At 39.4% G+C, this 25,057-nt stretch overlaps 2 protein-coding genes across 6 annotated transcripts in view; one reads left to right on the top strand and one right to left on the bottom strand.

The window, feature by feature from the left end:
* DOCK6 (dedicator of cytokinesis 6) overlaps positions 1-25,057 on the top strand; it is a 99,610-nt gene that overhangs the window by 36,268 nt on the left and 38,285 nt on the right. For all 5 annotated transcript variants that reach the window (XM_072399561.1, XM_072399563.1, XM_072399564.1 and 2 more), the window contains exons 7-14: positions 339-424; positions 1,199-1,265; positions 2,107-2,256; positions 4,586-4,666; positions 8,478-8,631; positions 10,515-10,639; positions 11,838-11,931; positions 14,464-14,626. In XM_072399561.1, coding sequence (XP_072255662.1) covers positions 339-424; positions 1,199-1,265; positions 2,107-2,256; positions 4,586-4,666; positions 8,478-8,631; positions 10,515-10,639; positions 11,838-11,931; positions 14,464-14,626 — 920 coding nt within the window. The remainder of the gene's footprint in view (positions 1-338; positions 425-1,198; positions 1,266-2,106; positions 2,257-4,585; positions 4,667-8,477; positions 8,632-10,514; positions 10,640-11,837; positions 11,932-14,463; positions 14,627-25,057) is intronic.
* On the bottom strand, positions 18,096-23,212 carry ANGPTL8 (angiopoietin like 8). Its single transcript, XM_072399560.1, has 4 exons — positions 22,661-23,212; positions 21,052-21,198; positions 20,839-20,949; positions 18,096-19,319 (listed from the first exon to the last, which is right to left on the bottom strand). Exons 1-4 carry the CDS (start codon positions 22,931-22,933, stop codon positions 19,296-19,298), a joined length of 555 nt encoding a protein of 184 aa, XP_072255661.1. The 5' UTR covers positions 22,934-23,212; the 3' UTR covers positions 18,096-19,295.

The following is a 25,057-nucleotide window of genomic DNA, read 5'->3' on the forward strand; positions in this document are numbered from 1 at the left end:
CTCCCAGCTCCTGAGTGTCTTATTACCCCTGTAACATTATATTACAACCACCCAGCTCCTGAGTGTCTTATTACCCCTGTACCATCATATTACAGCCACCCAGCTCCTGAGTGTCTTATTACCCCTCTAACATCATATTACAGTCATCCAGTCCCTGAGTGTCTTATTACCCCTGTACCATCATATTACAGTCACCCAGCTCCTGAGTGTCTATTACCCCTGTACCATCATATTACAGTCACCCAGCTCCTGAGTGTCTCATTACCCTTGTACCATCATTTTACAGTCATCCTGTTCAGCTCCTTTTTCTTTTAGTCATATATTCTCTATTGTCATAGGATGAAGCCATTGAACGATCCACAATTCCAGAGGTGCCAAAGGAACACTTTGGTCAGAGGATTTTGGTGAAATGCATATCTCTGAAGTAAGCATTGTTTTTGTTTGTTTTGTTTGCTTCTTATAGCTTTTCCTCAGTTAACCCTGGCAGAAAGATTTCTCCTATTAAAATATATTTTGTTTTAATTTATTTTATATGCTGCAATTTTGATAGAGACATACTTGCTCTGCCTTGTTGGATTTCCAGAACAGAACACAGTTCTCAAGAATGATAATAGAACCTGCCCTTACACATCTGTAAAAGTAGATATTACTCAGGATTCATGTAAACTTTCAGAAACCGGTGAATGCCGGGAAATTGCTGTGGGGATTCTGTTTCAAAAGCAACATGAGCATGCTGTGTGCACACTCATAATCATAAAGAAATGTAATGTGTTATTTTATTCTCTTCTCATCCAAGATTGAGTAGTAATTACCTTCACTAGCGGAGCAGTTAAAGTTAAATCTGAACTCCAGGCAAACAGCTAATTACACAGATAAAAAGTAAATTTAAAGAAGCTGATTATCTTAAAAGTTTTCTATTTCTTCATCAGTCATTCAATCACTAGTTTGAATAGCTTATCCAGCACTTTTCTCTCTTCTCTTATGAAAGCATGTACTTTGTTAACACATGATCACTGCAACACATCTGATTGGCTTCTTGTGCTGTCTCCCAGTCTTAGCTCTGCTTTATACATAAATGCAAGGTTTGTTTGCCCAGTACAACTGCATTTTGATGTTTTCCTGCACTTCAGTAATAAAATATTACACAGTCAGAGTGTCTTTAATAGAAATTCATTCAGTGTCTCTCTTTTTTTATCAGGTTCGAAATTGAGATTGAGCCAATATTTTGTGTTATGGCCCTTTATGATGCCAAAGAAAAGAAAAAGGTAAGTAATAAAGCTAAATGGAATTTAAAGGGTGATATGTAGAATGTGGTCTCTTTGCTTAAACATTCATTCTGACTGAAATCTAATAGTCACTGCAACGTGTATATTATGCTTTGTTCTGATGCCTGTTGTTAAATAGTACTTAATAAGTTCTTCTTTTTGTGGGTAGAGCATGCTTGTCATAAAAGTAAGTTATCATAGTTAATGGGGTGTGGGCTCTCTCTCACTCTTTCTCTCGCTCTTGCTCTCTCGCTCTCTCTCTCGCTCTCGCTCTTGCTCTCTCGCTCTCTCTCTCGCTCTCGCTCCTGCTCTCTCGCTCTCTCGCTCCTGCTCTCTCGCTCTCTCGCTCTCGCTCCTGCTCTCTCGCTCTTGCGCTCTCATATTCTCACTCTTGCGCTCTCATATTCTCACTCTTGCGCTCTCATATTCTCACTCTTTCTTTCTCTCTCACTTACTAGTTCTTGCTCTCACTCTCTCTTCCTCTCCTGCTGTCTCTCTCTAGCTCTCTTTCTTTCTCGCTCTCTCAATCGCTCTTTCTCTCTCTCACTCTTGTTTTTTTGGGCTATAAACATTTTTAACTCTATCTGCATCTTGCAGCAAGATTTGTTGACCAATCAATGTATATCTTAAAATCATCCCCCAAATGTTCCACTCATGTGTCGAGCACCCTTATTGTTCTGGTTTGTGACTGCCAGGAGGTGATCCTAGCATGGTCCTTTTCCAGGATATGATGCTCCTGCTGTCCTCAATTGTGTGACTTGTACTTGCACAGGCTTTAAGAGGCAGCAACTCTTGTTTCTCTGATAATAAATGATGATACATTTGTATGCTTGCTTTCCAGATATCAGAAGCATTCCACTTCGACCTGAATTCTGACACAGTGAAAAACATGCTGCGGGCACAAGGTGGACACCCAGCACCCTCCACCTTAGCAAGATCAGCCATCTTCTCCATCACATACCCATCTCCTGACATATATCTCGTCATCAAGGTGCTTTATTCATATCCATTAGCAATGTCAATGCCATTTTCAGTCATCTGTGTAATAGTCATAACTAGTGTTGGTCCAATATCTCAACATTCAATTCGACAGCTATTCAATTGAATAGGGGGATATTGTTCAGATGATCGAACGTTGAATTCAAACACCATTAAAGTCAAAGGGGGGAAAATTCGGGTTGTTTTTCGGGACTGTGTAGAACTGCAAGAGCAATCAGGTGAGCGGAGCTGACACCTACACTCCCGATTGGTCTTGCAGCCCTTTACTAGTTGAATGTGTTCCTGGATAGAGAAACTCTATCTAGGAATGGGGATGAGCAAGAATGTCTCTGGCATTCTCGCGAAAATATCCTTGAACCTCCAATGGTTCCGTGAAATTTCGGTGAATTGATTTCACGAAACCATTGGAAGATCGAGGAAATTATAACTGGAGTATTCACAAGAGATTCACAGGATTCCCTGGGAATCCCCCTGTTTGCGATCCCCCGGACACTAGAGGTTAGGTTGGTGGAACGCACACTGTTCTCAATGAATGCGGCCACGGCTTCACCTCTAGTGCTCTGTAGTTGGCTGGGGAAAAGAAAATCTTGATGGTGCTTGAGCTGTCATCAGGGTTTGAGCTGTTCATCACAGAGAACTAGAGGTGATGGGGAGATTTGTCCTCATTTAACCTCTAGTGCCCGGGGATCCCACACTGACAGGGAGGATTCCTGTCATTGTGGGATAACCTGAAAAAAAATAAAGGTTGCACAAATCACACACATTCAATAAATTACTTTAACATTAAAGCCTCTTTTTTTTTAACACTTTTTTTTTTTACACACGAATTTGCGCGTCGGGTCTATTTCGGGTTGGGTCTATCCGAATTCGAGCAGCCATATTCAGATATGAGGACAACCCGAATTCGAACACCAGCACTAGTCATAACTGGTTACATACTTACCGTTCTGACCATACATAGCCATGTTCGATAGGACTGGGCAAATTATGGGTAACAGTTTACAATACTTCCTAAAAACACACCTAGAATATTTAACTGACCCTCTCCATGCATAAACATTAGTAACCATTAATGCATACTATAATTTATATTGATAAGTAGATCCGAAGATACAGAAAAATAAAGATTTATGGAAATCTCACTCATGTATTGTGGACAGTTATCACTTTAAAAGAGCAATAGGGAAATATGAGGAAGGGCACATTATGAAATCTTACATGAGGAGTCAAGACTACCCATATCTCTGAATCTGTGGATTTCATCAGAGAGCCAAGGCCTGCCAAGACAAACTCTGATCCTCCTTTATGATACCGAATGCCTTCAGCCACTTATTATCCGTACTCCTATGTGTTCAGAAATAGTCTGAGAATCTATGGCTAGACTACGGCTTAAAGAAGTTTTTGGGAAATGCTACTCGATTTCATTCTCATCGTCATGGACTCTGCAATCCAACTTGTTTCCAAAAATTGTATTTTAGGTTCTGGAGCACCAATTGCATTGCATGTATTACTAACGCTGGCCAGAAATAGATTATTCAGTAAATGGCCAGGAAAAACCTGACTTTTTTTTTTTTTTTTAGTAGATGAGACTAATTAGGACTTTGTGCAGCTAGGTTTAGAAAATTATATAATACTTGGCTTGGCTAGCAGTGTAAATACACCCTATGGCTGCATTCTTATCAAAGCAGAGGGTTATGCGCAGTCCAGTCTTATCGGTGTATGGGGACCCCAGGTGCTCCCCCCAGTTATTCTAAAAGACAATTAGGACATGTATATTTAGGATAAGATCAAGAATTGTATAAGACAGATGACAAGGTTTGGCGTTCTTGGTTGCTAGTGGATCTAATTTACATTTGTATTTCAATATCTTTATTATTATAATGTCTTCAACAATTTACAGAAACAAAAACACACAGTTTAGAACATTCCGCTCGCATGCTAGCTTACAGGCATCTTAACATGGGAAAATAAACAGTACAAATCAGCATGGAGCAAAAATCTATTTGCATAAATGACAAATCAAAGGATTTAGACATGAACAAAAGACCAACAAGACAAAACATTCTTATCTATATATATATGAAATAACCCCTAAAGTTCCTTCTGAGCTTGTTTCTGAGGGTAATTAAAGTTAGAACCTTATGTATCTCCTACCATCAAATCTAATTCACATTTGGTAAGAAAATCCTCCTATGTATGGTCAGCTCTGCTTTATACCATTGAGGTCATATTGTCTGCCTGTTTATGTTGCACTGTTCATATTTTTGTGTGCATACAATGTCTTTGTGATGTATGTGAATGTGTTCTACATTCTCTTCCAGCTGGAGAAGGTCCTACAGCAGGGTGACATTGGGGAATGTTGTGAGCCCTACATGGTCCTAAAAGAGAGTGACGGCATCAAGGTAAGAAAAGATTTATTTGCAAGGTCTGTGTGTACTGGAGCAAACTGCGAATTCCTCATATCTATGCTTATTCTGGATCAGAGACCTGGAAAGTATTAAAGCCAAAACGTTAGTGTGACAAGCAGCCAAATAGCATTTCTTGAAAGATTTCATATATGGCACATGACGGGTGCATATTATTTTTGCATGTGCTGGTGGGGTAGTGTTTGCTCTTTTAACCCCCCCCTAGCGGTGTTCCAGAGTGTGACTTGGGTGGATTTTACCTGCAAATAGCCGTAATCCCGAGTCACACTCAGGGTAGCTTTTAACTAAAAAAAAAACGCCTTGCTCCGTTGTCGTCCTGTTGGTCCCCGCAGGTCCTTGGGACGTGTCCTTCCTCTTTGTTCTCCAGCCGGCAAATGCAGCGACGATCTCAGGGGTGGATCGGCGGGAAATTTAAATATTTTTGTACTAGATTCAATACAGAATAGCTGTGATATATATGAAAATATTCATATTATATATATATATATATATATATATATATATATATATATATATATATATATATATATATATATATATATATATATATAATATACATTACATGCTGCTGTACACTTACATTACATAAATATTTATTATATTAAATATTTATTAAATATTTTTTATTTTTTTTTAACAGATTTTTGTGTTTTGTTATTTAAAGGTTATAAGTAAATGTGTTAAGTTTAATAAATGTTGGTGTTTTTGCCTAAGAATTAGAGCCTACAATGAAAACTACAACTGCCATGCAAAAAATTGTACCGCTTTTTGCATGGAAATTTGCATAGAATTAGACCTCTAGGGTGGTTAAAACACTAATTAGGCTGAGTGGGGCTTTGTAATTAAGACAGTGCTTTAATTAAATGTCAGTGACAATGCACAAGGACAGAAACCTGCTGTTTACCATTATTGTATATTCTGTAATACCCATGACTTATGTGGGCAAGTCTAGGAGCCGGGGGCCTATCGGCCAGCATTAGGAAAATCATTCTCTGCATCTGCCCCTTTGTGACTGGGAATAGATGGAGCAGACTGGCCAACAGCTGTACAACACGGAAGGACCACACATTGCAGCTATGACATGAATGTTGTGTCTTATAAACATATCTCTTGCTTCAGATTCATCATCTATGCTGATCTATAAACATTATTTTATGCAGACGTTTTACTTACTCGTAAAAGTCTTTACTTCTGTGTAGGCATTTGTTACATGCAAACCCCGTGTGACAATGCTTTTTTGTTTTCTTTCAAATTAAACTGATATGTTTCTAAGGCAGCATACTTTTCTATATGACATTTTCTTAATATTTGTTCATATCTAGATTACTAATATATGGAAGTATAACATTGGCATTGTACATTGAGGGATGTGTTTAATGGTTATACGGTGTCTCTGCTGGTCTGAGGGAGCTGGGTGATTTGATCCTATAACTTCTGGGGTGAATTTACTGTTGATAAGGGGCAGCAGAAGAAGCCAGGCTGAGGAGGAGAGGAAGGGTGCTGAGGGGGAGAGGAAGGGTGCTGAGGGGGAGAGTAAGGGTGCTGGGAGGGAGAGTAAGGGTGCTGGGAGGGAGAGGAAGGGTGCTGAGGGGGAGAGTAAGGGGAGAGTAAGTGTGCTGGGAGGGAGAGTAAGTGTGCTGGGAGGGAGAGTAAGTGTGCTGAGGGGGAGAGTAAGTGTGCTGAGGGGGAGAGTAAGGGTGCTGAGGGGGAGAGTAAGGGTGCTGGGAGGGGGCGTAAGGGTGCTGAGAGGGAGAGGAAGGGTGCTGGGAGGGGGAGGAAGGGTGCTGAGAGGGAGAGTAAGGGTGCTGAGCTGCCAAATCACTGCTGAGAGGCGAAACTTAGTTGCATTCTGGTAGGTGGGTGACGGGAAAGCTGATCTGTCTGCAAAAAACTTGCATAATGTCTGCACTGTTTTAAAGCCCATTAAACGCTTGTGAAACATGTTAATACCAAAATGTTAAAAATCTTAACACCAATTTATTTTATCTGCCCTTTTTGGCAAAAGCTATGATTGCACACAAATTAGGAAAGCTGGTAACTTATCTGGTATATAGTGGCACATTCTTGCCCGTTTTGGGTTTTGGTGTAGCAAGGCACTGTAATGTGCCTGATTTGGGCACCACAGAGACCGCTCCTTTTCCTAAAACATAGACTGCTGTCACTATATAGATAATGGGTAATAGGCTGATTAATTGCCCTAACTCTCTGGCATTTGGAAGGCCAGTCCTTGCCTGTTACTCCTAGATGGAGTCTAAAGCAAAGTGTGAATATCTCCTATTATATTACATACCGGTAGTTCTCCCCAGAGGTTTTTAGCCGGTTGCTCCGCCCAGCTGATTTGAATACCCCGCCCAGCTCTCGGCAGCTCTCATCCACGCATGCACAGATCTCAGGCTGCTGTGTGTCATCCGTTCAGAGGATTGCACACAGCTCAGCCTTCATGTGAAGGAGACACAGGCAGCCCCGCCCCCATCTCATAGCACGAGCTCTGCCTGTGACATGTATCCATCTCTAGCTCTGCGTGTCATTCTGCATCCTCACAGCTCTGTGTACAAACCTCCATATCTCCTAATATGTATGTCACAATGACCTGTAATTTTCAGGGTGTACAGGGGACCCTCATAGATATTAGTTATTACAATTTCAGCCCCCCAGCTGTAAAGAATTTCAAGATATGAGGGTCACAAATGTAAAAAGTTATGAAAATTGAACTTTGGTTTTGCTGTTTCAGAGAAAAGTGCAACTAGGAGTCCTAAATTGAAAGTGCAAATTGGGGACCCCGGGGGCCACTAACATAGCAAGGAGCATTGGGGTGGGGCCCCTAAATATATACCTACCTGTCATAAATCTATACCTATAAAACTGTCTGCTTCTCTTCTTTGTACACCAATTTCTCTGAGGGTGGGGGGTACAAAACTGAAAATATAGGTGCAAGTGGCGGGCACATTCTCCCCTTACAATCTCATTACTACAGCATCAATAGAACATAAAACACTCTGCCTATCAAAATGGAGGCTTCCCTGCCCTGTTACACATTCCTGTCCACTTATCTAACATTCTGAACTTCAGTTGGGGAATGGGGAGGTGTAAGAAACCAAAAATATAGGTACAAGTGGGGAACATCTGTGACTAAATTCCCCTAAAACTTCATCACTATGGCATCATTAGAAAATGAACTCTGCCCACTAAATTTTATTGAGGTTGAGGTACAGGAAGGTTACAGTCGTGTGTAACAAGAAAGTGCATTGTGATGGACATTTTTGTTTTTTAATATTGTAATGATGCCATGGTGATGAAAGGTGATTGCCACACGTGTTCCCCACTTCCACCTATATTTTTGTTTTCTAGCTCTGAAAAAGCCTAGCACTTACCGCCTGTTACCAATCCTAGGTGCCCAGCACTTACCGCCTGTTACCAATCCTAGGTGCCCAGCACTTATGACCTGTCTACATAGAATAGAAAAATTGGATATACTAACGGGGCAGGCATTACAAAGTTGTAACAAATAATTGGGAGAAGGTAGAACACTAAAACAATAAGAGGTTACTGGATACCCATGGCATAAACAACTGGGAGCACTAAATTTGCCGTGTTTTGCCACCCGGCTACAGCTTCCTACCACCCGGCTGAAAAAAATTTCTGGGGAGAACACTGTATTAGATAATATATAAACCTATCTTACTGTATCAAACGTTTCACAAATGTAGAATTATCCTTTAAATGTTGAATTGTTCATAAATTAATATGAAAGGCATTAAATCTGAGTAATATTCTTTTGTGTCTCTAGAACAAGGAAAAGGTGGACAAACTGAGGGCCCAAGCCGAACAGTTCTGTTCCCGGCTGGGCCGGTATCGAATGCCCTTTGCTTGGACAGCCATTCATCTAATGAATATCGTAAACAGCATGGGGACAGCTGACCGGGACTCGGACTCTGAGGGTGGTAAGAAGGGTTAAAAAAATTGTGATCCTTTCAGTGGTAGATTTCATGATACCAAGTTCATGATAAGGTCCCAGTTTTTATTACTATTTTAAAGTATTTACCAGTTTATGGACCTGAGGCTTGTAAGATATTTATATAGCCTTAGGCTGCCTATAGAGGACTTTCTTATCAAGAATGAAAAACTATATGCCACCTCTATCCTTAAAGCTATTTAACACTTGCGTTTCAAACATAACATTCCATATTTAGGTGTCAAGTTGCAGCATTTGCTGTAAAGCACCTTTTGTAAAAATACATAATAAAGTAAAAGATACCTGCAAATAAACCCTCCTTTTCCGCTGTTCACATTGCCAAATACTCATCTACAGAACGCAAATTGTCCCGGATAATTTGATATATAACATATAAATATCTTGTACATGTATTCTGCTTTTCCTGTTTGCAAGTCATGGATTTTCAGTGTACAAAAACTTATATGGACATTTAAACTGATATATCACATCAGTTGATAAAATATTGAATTTTTAGAACTGTCCAAATTCCTAAACTTTGTTTTCATTGTTACAAATGTTCAGATAATTTATAATTGGTTTTACAGTACTTGCAAACAGGAAAAATGGATTTTTACCTTTTCTTTCTTTTACTTTACTTTTCCTGTGCTTTTATTGTGCATTGGAAAATATTACCTATCGATCTTCAATAAAATGGCAAGAAAACGTTGGTTTTCCTTCTAAAAAAAAAAAGAAAAAACAATACAAATACAATATTTTATTAGTTTTCAAAGTTATAGAAAAATAATAGCTGAAATAAGACTGGGGCTGCTAAAAGTTGATGTTTGTAAAGAGCTGCATGTACTGTACACATTTTTAAAAAAGCTATGTAATTTTATTTTAGTGCAAATCTACATCCAAAACTTTTCTTTTTTTTATCTCATTTTGAAAAGAGCATAAAAAATGGTTTCAACCCCTGTCAGGCTTTTTTTTGTCATTTGTTTCCCATTAGGTGGGATTTTATTTCCTGCTTTGTAATGGCGAGTGGAAAATGACCACATTGGAAAACTTTATTTAGTTCCTGCTCAGGAGACAACTTTTAAATGTTGAATTCTTTTCTCCTATTAGTACTGTTGGGAAATAAATTGAATCTTCGTGGTGGGAATACAGACATCAACCTGGCAGGAGTTTTAATTTTTATACACTCTATCCAAAAGTCTGGTTCGTGTAAAAGTATTAGTAGGCTGGGGCTTATTACAGACTGTTGAAATGATTTTATCATTATATCCGCACCTCTTTTATATCTTCCAAACCTTATTCTTATCAAAAAATAAGTTGTGATAGAAGGTGAATGATGTATCTGAGCCATTCTCACAGGTGGTTGTTTACTTGCGCAGCATGTGAGTAAGGGCCAATGTCAACAGGCGTTTGGTCCCTTTGAAGCTGCTTCTCCAAAAAGCAGCTTGAGGAAGGTCAACTTTAGGTCAAATGCATCTGTAAATGAGCTTTGAAATGTCTAAGAGTGTAGTCAGAAGCACGTTGCATATGCCCATCAACACAAACCAAAAGCTGTAGGCAGAGACCTTAACTAAGGACAGACAACAGCAACATGTTTTAGTCCTTTTTAGCTCATTGCAAAGCTTAGAGCTGATTGTTAGATCTACTTCATTGTCCTGATTTTAGTAAATTGATAAAGGGTATGGCCACCGGACCCATAATGCTTGATCACTTCTGTGATAGAAGAGCAGACAATGTTTTTGGCTGCTTTTTTCCCCGGATAGACCAGGTCCTGGATGCCTGGCTGTGTACAGCACTAAATGACAAAGATGATTATGTATGTGTCTGTTCTGTTCTCCTAAGGTAGTGATCTTTATCTTTTTCTATTTTGTACAGAACGAAAGGGCACATGGAACGAGAGGAAGAGAAAAGCCTTTGAGCGGCTCAGTGTCGGGGATGAAGTTTGCGGGTTTAACTCTTTCCGGCCAGCAACGCTTACCGTCACCAATTTCTTTAAACAGGTGAGATCTGTGTGATGACCAAAACCAACTGGGAAGCAGGTAAACTAAAAACAGGCCAGATTTTATTGAAGAAGGGACAAGTGATTTTCCTTCTACAAGAACACATTACTACCTGACAGTTTTTCTAAACATATACTGAGCTGTTCCTGCAGGTAAGTTTTTTTTTTTTATTGGTCGGGTTCCTCTTTAAAGCTTAACTCAATCTTGTTTAATATTAGTATATTAAAAGCTTTTTACATAGAAGTTTATTTGATACCATGCCCCTAACACATCATTTTGAGAGAATGAGGCAATAACATTTCTAACAATTCTGAGTCTAGTGGTATGCTACCATTGGAATAGCTAAAACTTCAGGGTTCACCTACACCTATCAGTCTCTCCTTTTTTTCTACTGAAAAGAAAACAATAGATTTATACCTACCCCGTCTTTTGCATTGCTGGGCATAATGCCCATCCCTCCAGGTACATTCCTCTAGAATGCAGATCAAGACATACCTTTTTGAGATTTCATCTCCACTTTCTAAAGTAATCATCCTATAAGGATGATAGCTTCATCATTGCTTAGGAGCCAATAATAGAGGATAAAAGTTAGAATATTTCTAGCTTTTTGTTCTTTTGAGGTACATTTGGGAAGGGGGCCTAAAGGGTATAAGCAGACCTTTCATTTTAGTGGAAGACCTGCTTTACCTTAGTATAGAATACAGTATTAGGTTGTAGCTATAGGTGGAAGCTGGTTTTTATTTGTATTCAATCCTCTAACAGTGAGAGATCTCCCTGCCTTCATCTTTACTCCTTCCATCTTTACTCCTCACTATCTAGACTTTTTAGATGTTCACACTCATCAACAGCCATATTACAGAGGATCCAGTTGATAAAGAACTTCTTCTATATAGTTATATTTTGGATAAACCTTATGCTTGCATGAATATGGATATTCTTTCATTGCATATAATACCCTTTTGTACTTACTGGTCTCTCTCTTTGTGCAATTAAGAAAAAAAAGACATGAGCTGTGTCATGCCTATGGGCGTTCAAGGCAGAAATGGTGTTTAGTTCATAAACTGAACAAAATCGCAATATGTATTTCATCTGTGTTCCTATTAGATTCCCTACTTGTAATTTCGAGTGGAAAATACGTATTTTGGTTTAGGTGGTGCCTAGGTGCATTTCTAGTGACCTGTCCTAATGTTTTTCACAGGAAGGGGACCGCCTGAGTGATGAAGATCTCTACAAATTCCTGGCTGATATGAAGAGGCCATCAACTGCATTACGCAGATTACGGCCAGTCACTGGTATGCACAGATGCTTTCAGCACTTTAGTTGGTTCAAATGAGTGCAGGATATATATTCATAGAAAGGTTTACATGTATGTATATATGTATGTGTGTGTGTTTATGTATGTATATGTGTGTGTATGTGTGTATATATTATATATATATATATATATATATATATATATATATATATCATTATATAAATATAAAATTATATATATATATATATATATATATACATATACATATATATATATATACATATAATAGAGTAAGTTATGCAAATCCCATTCTCCACATGCTAACACTTAGTGGACTTGTACCTCGGTTCTTGATGTATTTAAAAGATGCAAGTAAGCTGTGTTTACCGGTATTTCAAAATCATGACATATAGGGCAACCATTTCGGGCGCCCACGTTCTTTTTATTTCCCACAAGTAAATTACAATCCCCACACCCAGTTAGTACTAAAGATAAAACACGTAATTCCCGGTAAGTTAGTTACATAACAAATTATTAACCCTGTCATTATTTATTTCCTGAGATCAAACATCTAATAGTAATATATATACAGTGTTTAATTCTTGATATATATCATATAAGTAACGTAAAAAAAAAATGAAATAAGAGCAGAAATATGGTCGGACTTTCATACCCAGTATCTGATACCTCTGCAGTTATACAATCAAACTGACATGATGCATGCTGATAGAAGAAGCCAGTATGAGAATAGCTCCTTGGGCTGCTGCTTCTTTCCCTGTACAGTCACAGGCTGTGGGAACGACATGACCTTTAAGCGAAGAAAAAAAAATAGGTCTTCTCCCTTAACAGAAGTGAAATCCATAATGGATATTAATACAAATCTTTTGGCAGGTAAAGCAGCTCCCCTATTTGTGTTTTATCCATATTTTAGCTGTTTCCCTCGACCTTCAGCTTTATATAGAAAATAAAATAAACAAACCACCAATCTAGTTAATAAAAAATAAAGATTTATTTAAAAGAAAAGTCTATAGGATGAAACAATATCCCCTTTAGACCAAATCTTTAGTAACAATAATATTGCTAATATACCAGGCAAAGATGTTCTCTTTATTTGTTTCATGTATCCTGGGAGAATCTTCCTGGCACCGAGCAGCAGAGCTGATGCCTTAGGTGGTTCTGTGCAGGGAGTGGAAGTGAGTCACAGACTCTCATCAGTTCCCGGTTGTAGCCCTTCTCCACCTTCTAACACAGAACCATTATTTGGAGAGATACAGGATAGAATTGTATCTCATTATCACCTTCTAGTTTTAAGACTAGTTAAAGGGACATTCTCATTCTTTGTTTGAGAAAAGTTTGGCGCTATTCTAAAATGTCTCCGTATAATGTAGTAAATTGCATTTCTTCCCATGGTACAGGTTACTTGTGGAAATTGAGAAAGAATTGCAGAAGCCACTATTATTATATTTATCATTACACAGTATTTATATAGCGCCAGCATATTGCGCAGCGCTGTACAATAGTCTATATATCAAATCACTAGCTGTCCCTCAAAGGGGCTCACAATATAATGTGTCACATGTCATTACCATTATCTAAGGTTAGTTTTTGGGGTTAAGCCAATTAAACTAACTGCATATTTTTGGAATGTGGGAGAACCTGCAAACTCCATGCATATAGTATCTTGGCCGAGATTCGAACCTGGGACCTAGAACTACAAAGGCGAAAATGCTAACCTTTTAGCCACTGTGCTGCTCATATTTATTAGTTAGTGGTGCAGGCTCTATAACTGATTTAAAGCCTTACCCCTAGAAACCATCAGTTTAAAAGCAATTATTAGGTATTTACAGTGCATTACATTTGTTCAGAATGCCTAAAACATTGCTTTCATTTTCACTGGACAGTTTACTTCTCCCTGTACTTCTGACCATTAGGCGTGCCTGTATGATAGACGTCGGCTCTGGTGCGGTGTCTTTTCTCTCAGATAGGTTAGGCCATTCACAAAATGCAGGCCACATACCTGCCGCAAGTTAAAAACTGATTAGGAAGTAAAGCCAGCATTAACGTGATGGCCTTTGAGGCTGGCACCTTGATTTTATTTTTCTTCAAACATCAATGTACATGCATTGATGATATAGAAATGAATTAGGTACCTTGACTAGCAAATTAAGTTAGGTGTATTAGGTTTCTGTAGTTTTATTGAGCATTTTACTTCCCCCTTTACCTCAAACATAATGCTACTTCACTGTTAAAGTGCTTGTATATCCCAGACCTTAAATAGAGATTAGTTAGTGCCCTGTTGACATTTTATTTTTGGTGTGCAAGGAGGAATGTAAAGCATAAAAAATCCAGTTTTATTAATTTTATCATAAAATCCCAACATGTTTCAGGGTTTCAATGCATTTGTCTTCATCAGGGCTTCTCATTCTTAGACGATCTCCTCTCTTCAAGAACAAGAAATGGCCCGACAGGGTTTCAACCTTTCCTTACTTTTTTCAAAGTTTATGCCACGTCTCAACAAAATGATAAGACAGATGGTAATATATTAAAAATCCATTGTTTTTGTTTTCAGCCCAACTGAAGATTGACGTGTCTCCTGCTCCAGAGATGCCCCAGTTTTGCCTGTCTCCTGAGCTGCGTCATGTTAAGCCATACCCCGACCCACGTGTCCGTCCTACCAAGGAGGTCCTGGAATTTCCTCCAAAAGATGTCTACTCCCCCTACACCTCCTACAGGTAAGATGGTCATTTTATAGCAGAACATCTGCATTGTGACCCTGGGACAACCACAATCACCACCAAATGTGCAGCAACAGTGACAATTTCCTGCCAGTGCACTCTCAACAGAGTAGTAGTTGGTCCCATCACGGACACATTTTACAGATCAAATTAGTGACATTGAAACATTTAACAAATTATTGTAAACAATGAAAAAAATAATTGCTAAACATGTATCTTGTATTGGCCTATAAAAAATTGTGGTCTACTATTATCTGAAAATGTTAGGTGCAGGTCGCATTCAACTCTTAGAAGTTAGTCTTTTTAACATTTTGAATTAAGAGGGGCAGTGTTAGATCTTTTATTAGGTTTTTTTTTTCTCATCTGTACACCTTTGTAGGTAAGTTTTCCCTGACTCCCTGTCCGAGTGGACACTAGATAACAGCTCAACTTCCTGTTTCCTTTTTCTGAAGTGCAGTTCCTGTGATTTCCCGTATACAGTCTACTACGGGATATGATAAATTACTTATAGAAGAAGTTGGAGAGGTTTTGATGGGGAATCCTCCTAAACTGGCACACAGACTGCAAAAAAAATTCTGATAAAAGAACTAACTGTTCTCTATGGTATTCTAAACTATATATATGTTGCAGTAGTTACCAAATCCGTATTATTTTCCAAATCTTTTATATCTAACCAATGTTGTGCTTTACTACACCAGCCTACTATCTATGTAGATGGTCGTGTGACCAATGTATAATTTTAGGGTCCCCTCGTTCAGTAAAATGACTCAATATTGATATTCTCGGTGCAGCAAGTTTCCCTGTCATGACATTGGTCACAAGTAAACTCTAAACTGGTATTACTACTTGTAGTATGTAGGAACTCCAGGTCATACTTATGCCTAGTGTTTACTATGTAAAAACAAGTTATACATGACAGCAAAGTTCCCAGAATAGCTCAGAAATGGCAGGTATGCAGTTCATGAAAATGTCAAAATTCCAGTGAATTGTTCCTGTGCAGTCTTGCTCGTCGAACTAGACGTGTGTGTGTCCTAATTGCCCAGTGAAATAGGACAAGCACTGTCATATATGTAAACCTACAAGAACAATGTTAAACATTTACACTTACTCCGATGTGGAGTATAAACATGAGAACATGAGATATTTTCCTATATTACATGACAAGGCGGCTGTGTTTATATAGGCTCTGTGCAGGCTTCGTAAATGTCTTTTAACTATCTTTACATTTTCTTGAGATTGCTTTGCCAGTACAAAATGGGCTTCTAGAACAAGGCTGATATTATCAGTATGTACATTAAAGTCAGACTCTGAGAATTGTGGTAACAAGGCAGGACAAAAGCCAATTGCTGGGCCCCTTTTGTGTTTCATATGAAGTGGGTTATTTTATAAAGAAGGATAGCATAATGACTTTTACCCTTTTTTATGTTTACACTATTATATGATACACCAATGGCACTTACATTGCAAAGCATGCTGCCAACAAGTCAATGACTTGATGATGGATTTCTTATTAAAACACAAAGAAGAGTGGTATTTGCCTTTTTCAATCAAATTAAGCTGCAATGTTAACCATGTGCATAATATATCGTGACATATGGTTGCCTGCAGATACTTAGGGTAATCCCCAGATCAATTATTTAGCTTGGGGAAGTTTGTGAATCTTAGGGCCCCCCATGTTTCTCCAAGTTGAGAATAAACTCTAACTTCAGCCAGAACTTAAGCTGTGTACACAAGTTCAATAATTGTTGGAAAAGATCTTTCTTGATTCTTTCCAACAACAAAAGACTGAAGATGCATGAACGAGTGTTGTACATACAGCACATGGAGAGACGAGGGGGGAGATTGATGGAGCAGCACCCCGCTGCGCTCTCTCCCCTTTACTTTCAATGTGATCGTTTGGCGTTCATCATCTGTGGATCCGCCCGGGCGGATAACAAGCGCTGTACACATGCTAGATTCTCATCCGATCAAGCCCTGAGGCGATTATCGGACGAGAATCATCTGACGTGTGTACGTAAGCTTACTCTATTTTGAATAAAGCAGGGAAGGGTTAGATCCTCTGTCCTGTCCTTATTTGAATTAATGACTCTATTGGGTAGATATCCCCTTCCTTGCTGTCAGGACACTCGATTTTGAAACTATTTAATGAGCTATTGTTGTTCTGACTGGCTGGATAAAGAACCCGGGAATTCATGTATTGTTCATGGGTCAGACAGGCTTTTTGCTACAACAGACAGAAGATGTGTTCTCTTTAAATGCAAGCACCCATCCGCTCATTACCATCTTCCTTCTGAAAATGAAAGTTACCTGGATGTTGTTCTGATCAGAATGATGATTAAATGATGATTAAATGACTCACCTGGAATAGATATGTAGATAAAGTAGGGTCAGACTACCTTATCTCTGTACTTACACTTTGCAAATCACTCACACAGAATAATGTTTAGGTGATCACCTCCAATTCCTCAAAACTAGAATTTTTTTTACATGGTGGTCACCCTTTATATTTCTTCTATGGCGTGTATGCATGACCACTACTTTTATTTCTGTTGGCTGCAACACTCAGAGGTCTAAAACCTTGTACAGATGTCAGATAGACGTCGGATTTCTGTGGTGATATTTCCAATGATAGATGAACATGTAACGTATATACAGCACTGTTTGGGAGAGAGGAAGGGGGAGGTCAAGTAAGTGGCATCCCGCTGTGCTCTCCTCCAATGTATATTTTTGATTGATTGTTCATCCTGCCTGGGCAGATTGATGAATAACATTGGGGGGATCAGGTGTACCCACTCCATATTTTTGCACGAGATGAGCATTTATCTCGGGCGACATTCATCAGACGTGTACGACGCTTTCCCCTTTCCCCACCTTCTTTACTTTTGCAGAAGGAGTAGAGCATATTGCTGCACAGAACAATGTGTCCCCTCCAGTCCCTTCCTCTGTTCTGCACTATCATTTGATTGACAAACAACAACAACAACAAATATAAAGGGAGAGGAAGGATTTGGACGAGGGTGGTTTTTGGAGGATAAAACCACTCTAATACTGGTGCGGTTGCAATACAACACTTGTTTGGATAGACTGAGTGAGATGTTAAGTTGCAAAATCTTTGCAAATAGCAAACACAGACTAAAAGTTAACCATTTGTGGTCTTATCAGAGCTCCGGGACAACTTCCTGCTTCCTAGTCTGACCTGATATGGGTACTGGGCAATGCAATAGGTAGAATCCTTGAACTAATCCTTGCATACTATCATCTGGTTCAAACGCTGACTGCTCAGTTACCCTCCTAACACTACACTCAAAATGGAATCTTGAATCTGAAGGGAGCATAGATTTTAGAGCAATTAACATTTTTTGTCAGGTAAGTATTCATAATAAGAAGTCTTGGTTGTCTCAACTATCAGGTGGAGCTCTGAGTCCATTTTCAAGCACTATACAGTCAGAGCCAAGGGATACTTTTTCAAATGTTACATTTTTATTTAATATATTTATATTAAAAAAAACTTTAGTTTAAAAGCATACAAAAATAAAATGGTCATGATGATTTTATTTTATAGCATACTGTACTTTGCACAGGTTCACCCTAAATCATTTCCAGGAACAATGTAAATACAGTCATTCTGGAGTGCTATATAATAGCAGCCCTGCTGGACCTTTTTAACATGGGGGAACACTTAAAATAACTTTTAGGCTCTGGGGAAACCATAACAATAATAAGAATATCCACAACGTACAGTATTTTAGTGTGGTGGTCAGTAGGAAGAATGACTCTTACATTGCCTAACAGTGGGAAGAATGTCATCCTGATATAGAAAAAGATCATGGTGTCAGGTAAACTGATCTGAGGGGCACAAATTGCTCATCAATCAAGGAATCCCTAGCAACTTTTGGAGGGACCCCGGGGTCCATGGAACCCTGATTGAGAAACACTGATCTATAGGGGTACATATCCAAAGAGATATATGTGTATCCAACAGATTTACCTCCTAAATAAATGTCTGGGATATTTGGCATTTGTGTATTGGCTTTTCATTTTTCCATAATGGAATTGGCAAATCTCATATCTTTGTATTGGCAAGAGTCCTTGTTGGCCAGACTGAACTATTTCATTAGTCGCAGACATACTGAGACTTTTTATCTTTTGCCGGACTACAAGCCCTAGCATGCTGATTCTGGTAGTGTCACCATGCTGATAGTTTCTGCAACAGCTTTCTGTATTTGTTTGTTGCTTTTACATCACAGTTTTAATCAGTGTCTTTCCCATGCAAATCAGAAGAGGCTGATCCGGCGGTACTCTATGACTTCTAATAGTGACACAGTAAGGCTCTGTGTATATAATACAATGTCATATAAATGAACATTTACATAAATATGCAAGTACTAAGTAATGGAAAACTATAAATATCCATATAGATGGTTATAGTGTGCTCAGCTGGGTCTAGGTTGATGATCCGGTTACTCTGTGGCTTGCACAGTTATATATCTACCCCAACTCTGTTGTATGGACATGATATACGTAGCACACTCTGGTCTTCCTGTGCCGTTGTCTTCAGTCTTGACACCAGGATGCTTGTGCAGTCCATTAGGTTTATTCATGTCCTGATAGAGGAGGAAGTGTCCTTGGAGGACAATGGAGCCTTGTGATTAGACCATTGGAAGTGTCAACTGGAACGGATGGCTGAAGCCTACACAGGAAAGCAGAACTACCATTAATGTACCTTGGCTGTAATAGGGGACAAGTAGGGTAGTAATAATACACTTTTGATGCATGTAAAAGTCATCTATAGTTTTCTATATGTATAGGTAGGGCAAACATATTGTTCATTGCATGTGCATGCTCTACATCTGCTAAGTAGGGCTTCACAATTCATGTCCCTCATTGTTCACAGCAAGTCTATCAATCTGTCCTGATCTACTGAAAACAACACAATCCTATATAGCATAATCAATTGCTTGTTGGCTTAAAGAATACATTTGAAAGAGTATATTGGTGATCTCTCTCATATTTGGCTTGCCTGACTTGTCCTTGCTTACATTCTTGCTTCAATACTTCTGAGGCAATAATTTGGAACGAGTCTGCATATCAGTCAGAAACTAAACCCTTACTATTTTTTAATACAGCCGGGGTGTATTATAAATAAATGATTTTTTTTTTTTTTGAACCAGTTAGTGCTTTACTACTGAATGAAACTTTTCTGCAACTGCAGCAGGCAAAGACCAATATTCTCTCATAGAGTGCATTTGTCCAATTCTCCATTGGTCTGACACCCGTCCTTCATGGTGCTTCAATCAATAAAGTGTATGTTTCCTGAGCAGTGCTGTTTTATCGAGCACTGTGCTGGGGTATAACCGACTGCTGCACTCTGTGTAAGAGCAAGACCCTGGGTCTTCAAATCTATCTGATCTGTTGCTATTCATTATGCTACAGTCATGCTGCAAATACAGTAATAAATATGGAACTCTTGCACTTTAACTTTTAGGTACATTGTAGAGTTAGGCTACGTACACATGTCAGATGATTCCCGTTCGATAATTGCTAGTATTGGATGAGAATCTGGTGTGTGTACAGCACTCGTCGTCAGTGGATCCCTCCTGGCGGATCCACAAACTATCGAACTAGAAGTGAAGGGGAGAGAGCGCAGTGTGGTGCCGAACGGTCGTTCTCCCCTCTCCATAGCATTGTATCCACAATGCTTGTTCAGTCCTTTGGCTTTGGATTCATGAAAGATCCTTTCCAACAACAAATATTGAATGTTCGTACATAGCCTTAGACTGCGGCTCAGAGTTTTCTCAACTCTATGGCAGTCCTAAAAACCCCTACACACTGGACATGACATTGTGGGTGTCATACAACTGGAGAGCTGGAGCAATGCATTCTGTGAGCAGCACTCCGGTGTTCATAGTGCTGCTGCTACAGAACAGTTTCACTTAGTAGTAAAGCACCGACCTCCCCCCATTAAAATATAAAGGTCCAATTGGGCTTTGCATATAAGCCTAGCCCAACACTATTTCCCACTTAACTGTGTAACACAACCCAAGTTTAATTTCTCAATAAATGCAACACTTTCTGTTAAAATAGGTTTTGCAGTTAAGCCTTAATGTTCTTATCAGCTTTAGAAAGACAAACTAAAAACATTACAAATAGAGAGGTTTTGTGTATACCAGCGTTCTTCCTAACAGTGATAATCAGAAACTGAAAATTACCCTTTTTAGAAGGTGAAGTAGTTGTTCCCTCTGCTTTGCCATTTGTTCTTTTTGGCGTGCAGCTTCCTGTGTGAGCACTTCTAAAATTAAACTTTGTCTTTCCACTTTGTCCTGGGTTAAAATGAGATATGAGGTGAGAAGGGGTCCGTATAAATTGGCACTCTGGGCAGTTGTGGATATATAGAGCTGCAGATATCATATTGAGACACTTACTTTGATCTTGGGTATGTCTTGCTCCTTCCGCTTCGTCCTGTCCTCCAGCTCTTGAACCCTTTTTCCTAGATCACCATATCCGGTCTGAATCTCCTGCAGACTTTGCTCCATTCTCTGCAAGAGGTTCCTTCCTTCCTGCTGCTCTCCCTGTTGGGAAACTTCAATTTTCAAGCTTATTGTATCTTTGCTAATCCAATATCAAAGTGCTGTGTTGTTATAAATTGGCAGTTTAAAGGTTATTCACAAAAATTATGAAAGGGACCTGACCATCCTAAAGAGCACTGTATTTCATTAATTATTATATTATTATTATTATTATTATTATTAATAATAATAATATTATTAATAAACAGGATTTATATAGCGCCAACATATTACACAGTGCTGTAAATAGGGATTGGAAATGACAGACCGATACAGATAGTGACACTGGAGGAGGAGAGGACCCTGCCCTGAGGAGCTTACAATCTAGGAGGTGGTGGAAGTATCACACAATAGGAGGGGGGATATGGAATGTTGGGAAGTAGTGATGGTTTAAGAGACAGAAAAAGACGTGTAGCAAGTTTGAAAAGATGGGTTTCGAGGGCTCTTTTGAAGGAGCAGAAAGTAAGAGCAAGCCGAAAAGAATGAGGAAGACCATTCCAGAGAGTTGGGGCAGCTCTAGAAAAGTCTTGGAGATGTGTGTGTGAAGAGGTTATGAGTGAGGAAGTCATTAGGTCATTGGAGGAGCGGAGAGATCAGCGAGGGTGGTATTTTTCTATCAGGTCAGAAAGGTAAGTGGGGCAAGAACTGTGAGGGATTAAAATAAACTTGTTATGATGAAACAACTAAAGCTTATTCTACTTATATTTTATTTTATATTTTGTGTTCACTGCTTCCTCCCTAACCCAACCTAATAACATTTTGCATTCTCATTACATACCTAAGTTTAAATCCATCACTGGGTTTTTGTACTATGTTTGGAATACATACACATCATAGAGAGGGGATGGTATAGCAGGGTGCTGTACATAGTTTTCTAAAAGCATCAGCGTGCTACCTCATTGACAAAATTCTGCAAATGCTAAAATGCCTTGATAAATAGATAAATAAGAAAAGATGGATAAATGTCAATGCGGAGGAGTCGGCAATTCTAAGCAGGCTGCATGTGCATGCAGAGCACCATAGGTGATGCCCACATATCATACCAAGCTGCCTGGATTGAAGTGCAATAAATGAATGGGGCAGTAACATTATGGATGTGGGGGAACAAGCTAGGTGTTTCAGAGATTGTAAAACTGACTGTGTGTAGCAAAGTAAGCAATTTTAATAAAGAAGAGTGGCCTGTACAACTATGCAAGACTTAAGGCACCGATGAGTTCAGCTTCAAAGGAATTTGCTTCCAGCAGCAGGTAAAAGCAGATGCCTTTTGGTGCCTTTAGATATCTGCTTGAAATTCTTGGTGGCCCCAAAATCCAGGGTGCAGGGTTTTATTTTTACATATCAAATTTATGTCTTGCCCCTCACCTACTATACTGTTGGCCATTAAACCTGTCAATTACATGAGGAACCAATAGTGAGGTCAGGAAGGGACCTACACATTGTCATATACATCAATGTGGGAATTTACCTGGAGTCTTTCAGCCTCAGAGCTAATCCACCCTCTTGCTTGCCTTCCTCTTGTAACTTCTGCTTTCAGCCTCTCCATCGTTCTCTCTTGCTTTGCTTGCCTACCTGCAATCCTTTGCATTTTGCCAGCAGTGGAGCTGTAGGTATCTGTCAACGCTTCACCCAGCTGGATCGTCCCATATACAAGTACATTGAACTCCTCCAATGGTGCAAGTTTGCCGTGTTCATTACCCAGGGTAAAGGGCAGCACAAAGATCAGCAGCATGAACATCATGGTGTGCAGTGACTAGAGACCGTGGAGTGAGCAGCAGACAGGGCAGGTGTCCTAGTTAAAGGAACGTGAGTAGGGAGGATGTGCCCTGAGGGCTTAGATTATGTAAGATGTATTGGATATTACAACACATGCTGCAAGAGGGTGCAGAGGCAGGGTCGGTGTACAGCACGGTGCAGATTTTGTTATAGTATTTAATTTTTTTATTACTTTTTACTTTGTCATATTTTATGAGGCAGTATTCAACCCAAAATTTTTTCGATCTGGGTGGGAAGAAACTGTAGGGTGTGGGGATCCAACTCTTCAGTATCTACCCCAAAAACTGGGTTACTGAAAAAAGCCGGGTGCTGCACCTGGCTAATTGGGGCTGGGGAGAACACTGTAAGGGTTTGCATTGTTTTCACCTGGCTTGATAATCAGGACAATGGCTGTGCTAGACCACTGATTCCTGTAATAATGGAGTGCAGCAGCAACTATATCTGTCCAGACTTACCCCTAAGATCAATTGGCCTAGGGCAAGGGTCCCCAACAGGTGGAGCGCGATCTACCAGTAGATCACAAAGACAACGCGAGTAGATTGCGCAGCCCTGCCTTTCAAAATAAACTCTACCGCGCACCGAGTTATCAAGTCAAAGTTTTTCCTGTTGGTAGATCATTGTTGGTCATTTTAAAAGTAGCTCGCAAGCCAAAAAAAATCCAGGCACCCATGGCCTAGGGGTAGTGTGTGTATGTATATATTATGTATGTTTATATATCAGTCATTTAACAAGTAAGGACCCCTGCCACTAGGTGTGTCATATTTACAAGCAATGTATAAAATAATTAATTTTAGGGACACCCTATTAGCACCTAGTACTCCTTAAGCCCAATTTAACCAGATAATTTCTATAAAGGATTGTATACTGAAACTCCCTTGTACTACAGTGATGCACGGATCTGAACAGATTATAATTCTACAGCAATGAACACTTCCAGGATTGTCTGTAAATGTTCCCCCCATGCCTACTCAAGCACACTAAAACAAACTATTAATTCAATCAATTAATCGCAACATTACCAAAACTATCAAATAATTGCAAATCAAAGCCACTGCAGTCTTGATGATTTGCCTAACATTTGTCAGCTTTTAGCGATCATATAAGAGAAGCAGAACATTTTGTTTTGTTAACATTTAAAGCTGATTGGCTCCATTATGCTCCCCTTTGATCAGGATGGTGACAACTCACTAATAGGAATATGTGGAAGGAGAAAGCTGTCGGGGAGCAGTGCTGATTCCCTTTATAGATATTTTGAAAAGAAAACCTGGACTTTGAAGGGTTATTCTTTTCCCTCCCCTCCATCATTTTATTCCTAGTTATGCCAGAGTCAAACTATTACTTTAGTTGAGTCACTTATTGCTCGTCTGCTGTCACTGCCAGGTAAACACAGGTGACCTCGCCCTGAGGTTACACAAAGGTGATGCCGTCTGCTGTCTTCCTATTGGCTGGTGCAGCTATGCCCATTGCACGCCGTCACTGTCCCTGTGATATCCTGCCAGGAAGGGGAGAGTGGTCATGCTTCAGGGACCAGAAACTGGAATAACTTTCAATTTAATATGTGTTATGTGATTTTGAAACTCTGAAGTACCCTCTATAAATAAATGAGGTTTGTTTAGGAGCTGTGTGGACATTTCTGTATTGGAGTGAAGAATATAAAAAACACCCAACTTTGTGGGAAGCCACCCAACGCACTGACTTCCTCTGCAGTATTTTTGTATTAGAGCAAAAAAAATCAGTAAATTCAGCTCTGCATTGTGGGAAACATTGCTTCCCAACCCATAGATAACTTCCTGTGTGGTATTCTACTGTGAGAGTGAAGAATCTGTAACTCTGCGTTGTGGAGTACAAAAAAACTGCATTATAGGGATCAGGGTAACTCAACCCACAGATAACGTCCTGTACAGTATTCCTGCATGAAAGTAAAATGTGTAAATCCAACTCTGCATTATAGGGCTCAGGGTAACCTGATCCACAGATAACGTCCTGTGCAATATTCCTGCATAAAAATAAAATGTGTAAATCTAATGCTGCATTATAGGGATAAGGGTAACCCAATCCACAGATAACGTCCTGTGCAGTATTCCTGCAT

This window comes from Pyxicephalus adspersus, chromosome 2 (genome assembly GCF_032062135.1).
Source record: "Pyxicephalus adspersus chromosome 2, UCB_Pads_2.0, whole genome shotgun sequence".
Classification (NCBI taxonomy): Eukaryota; Metazoa; Chordata; class Amphibia; order Anura; family Pyxicephalidae; genus Pyxicephalus; species Pyxicephalus adspersus.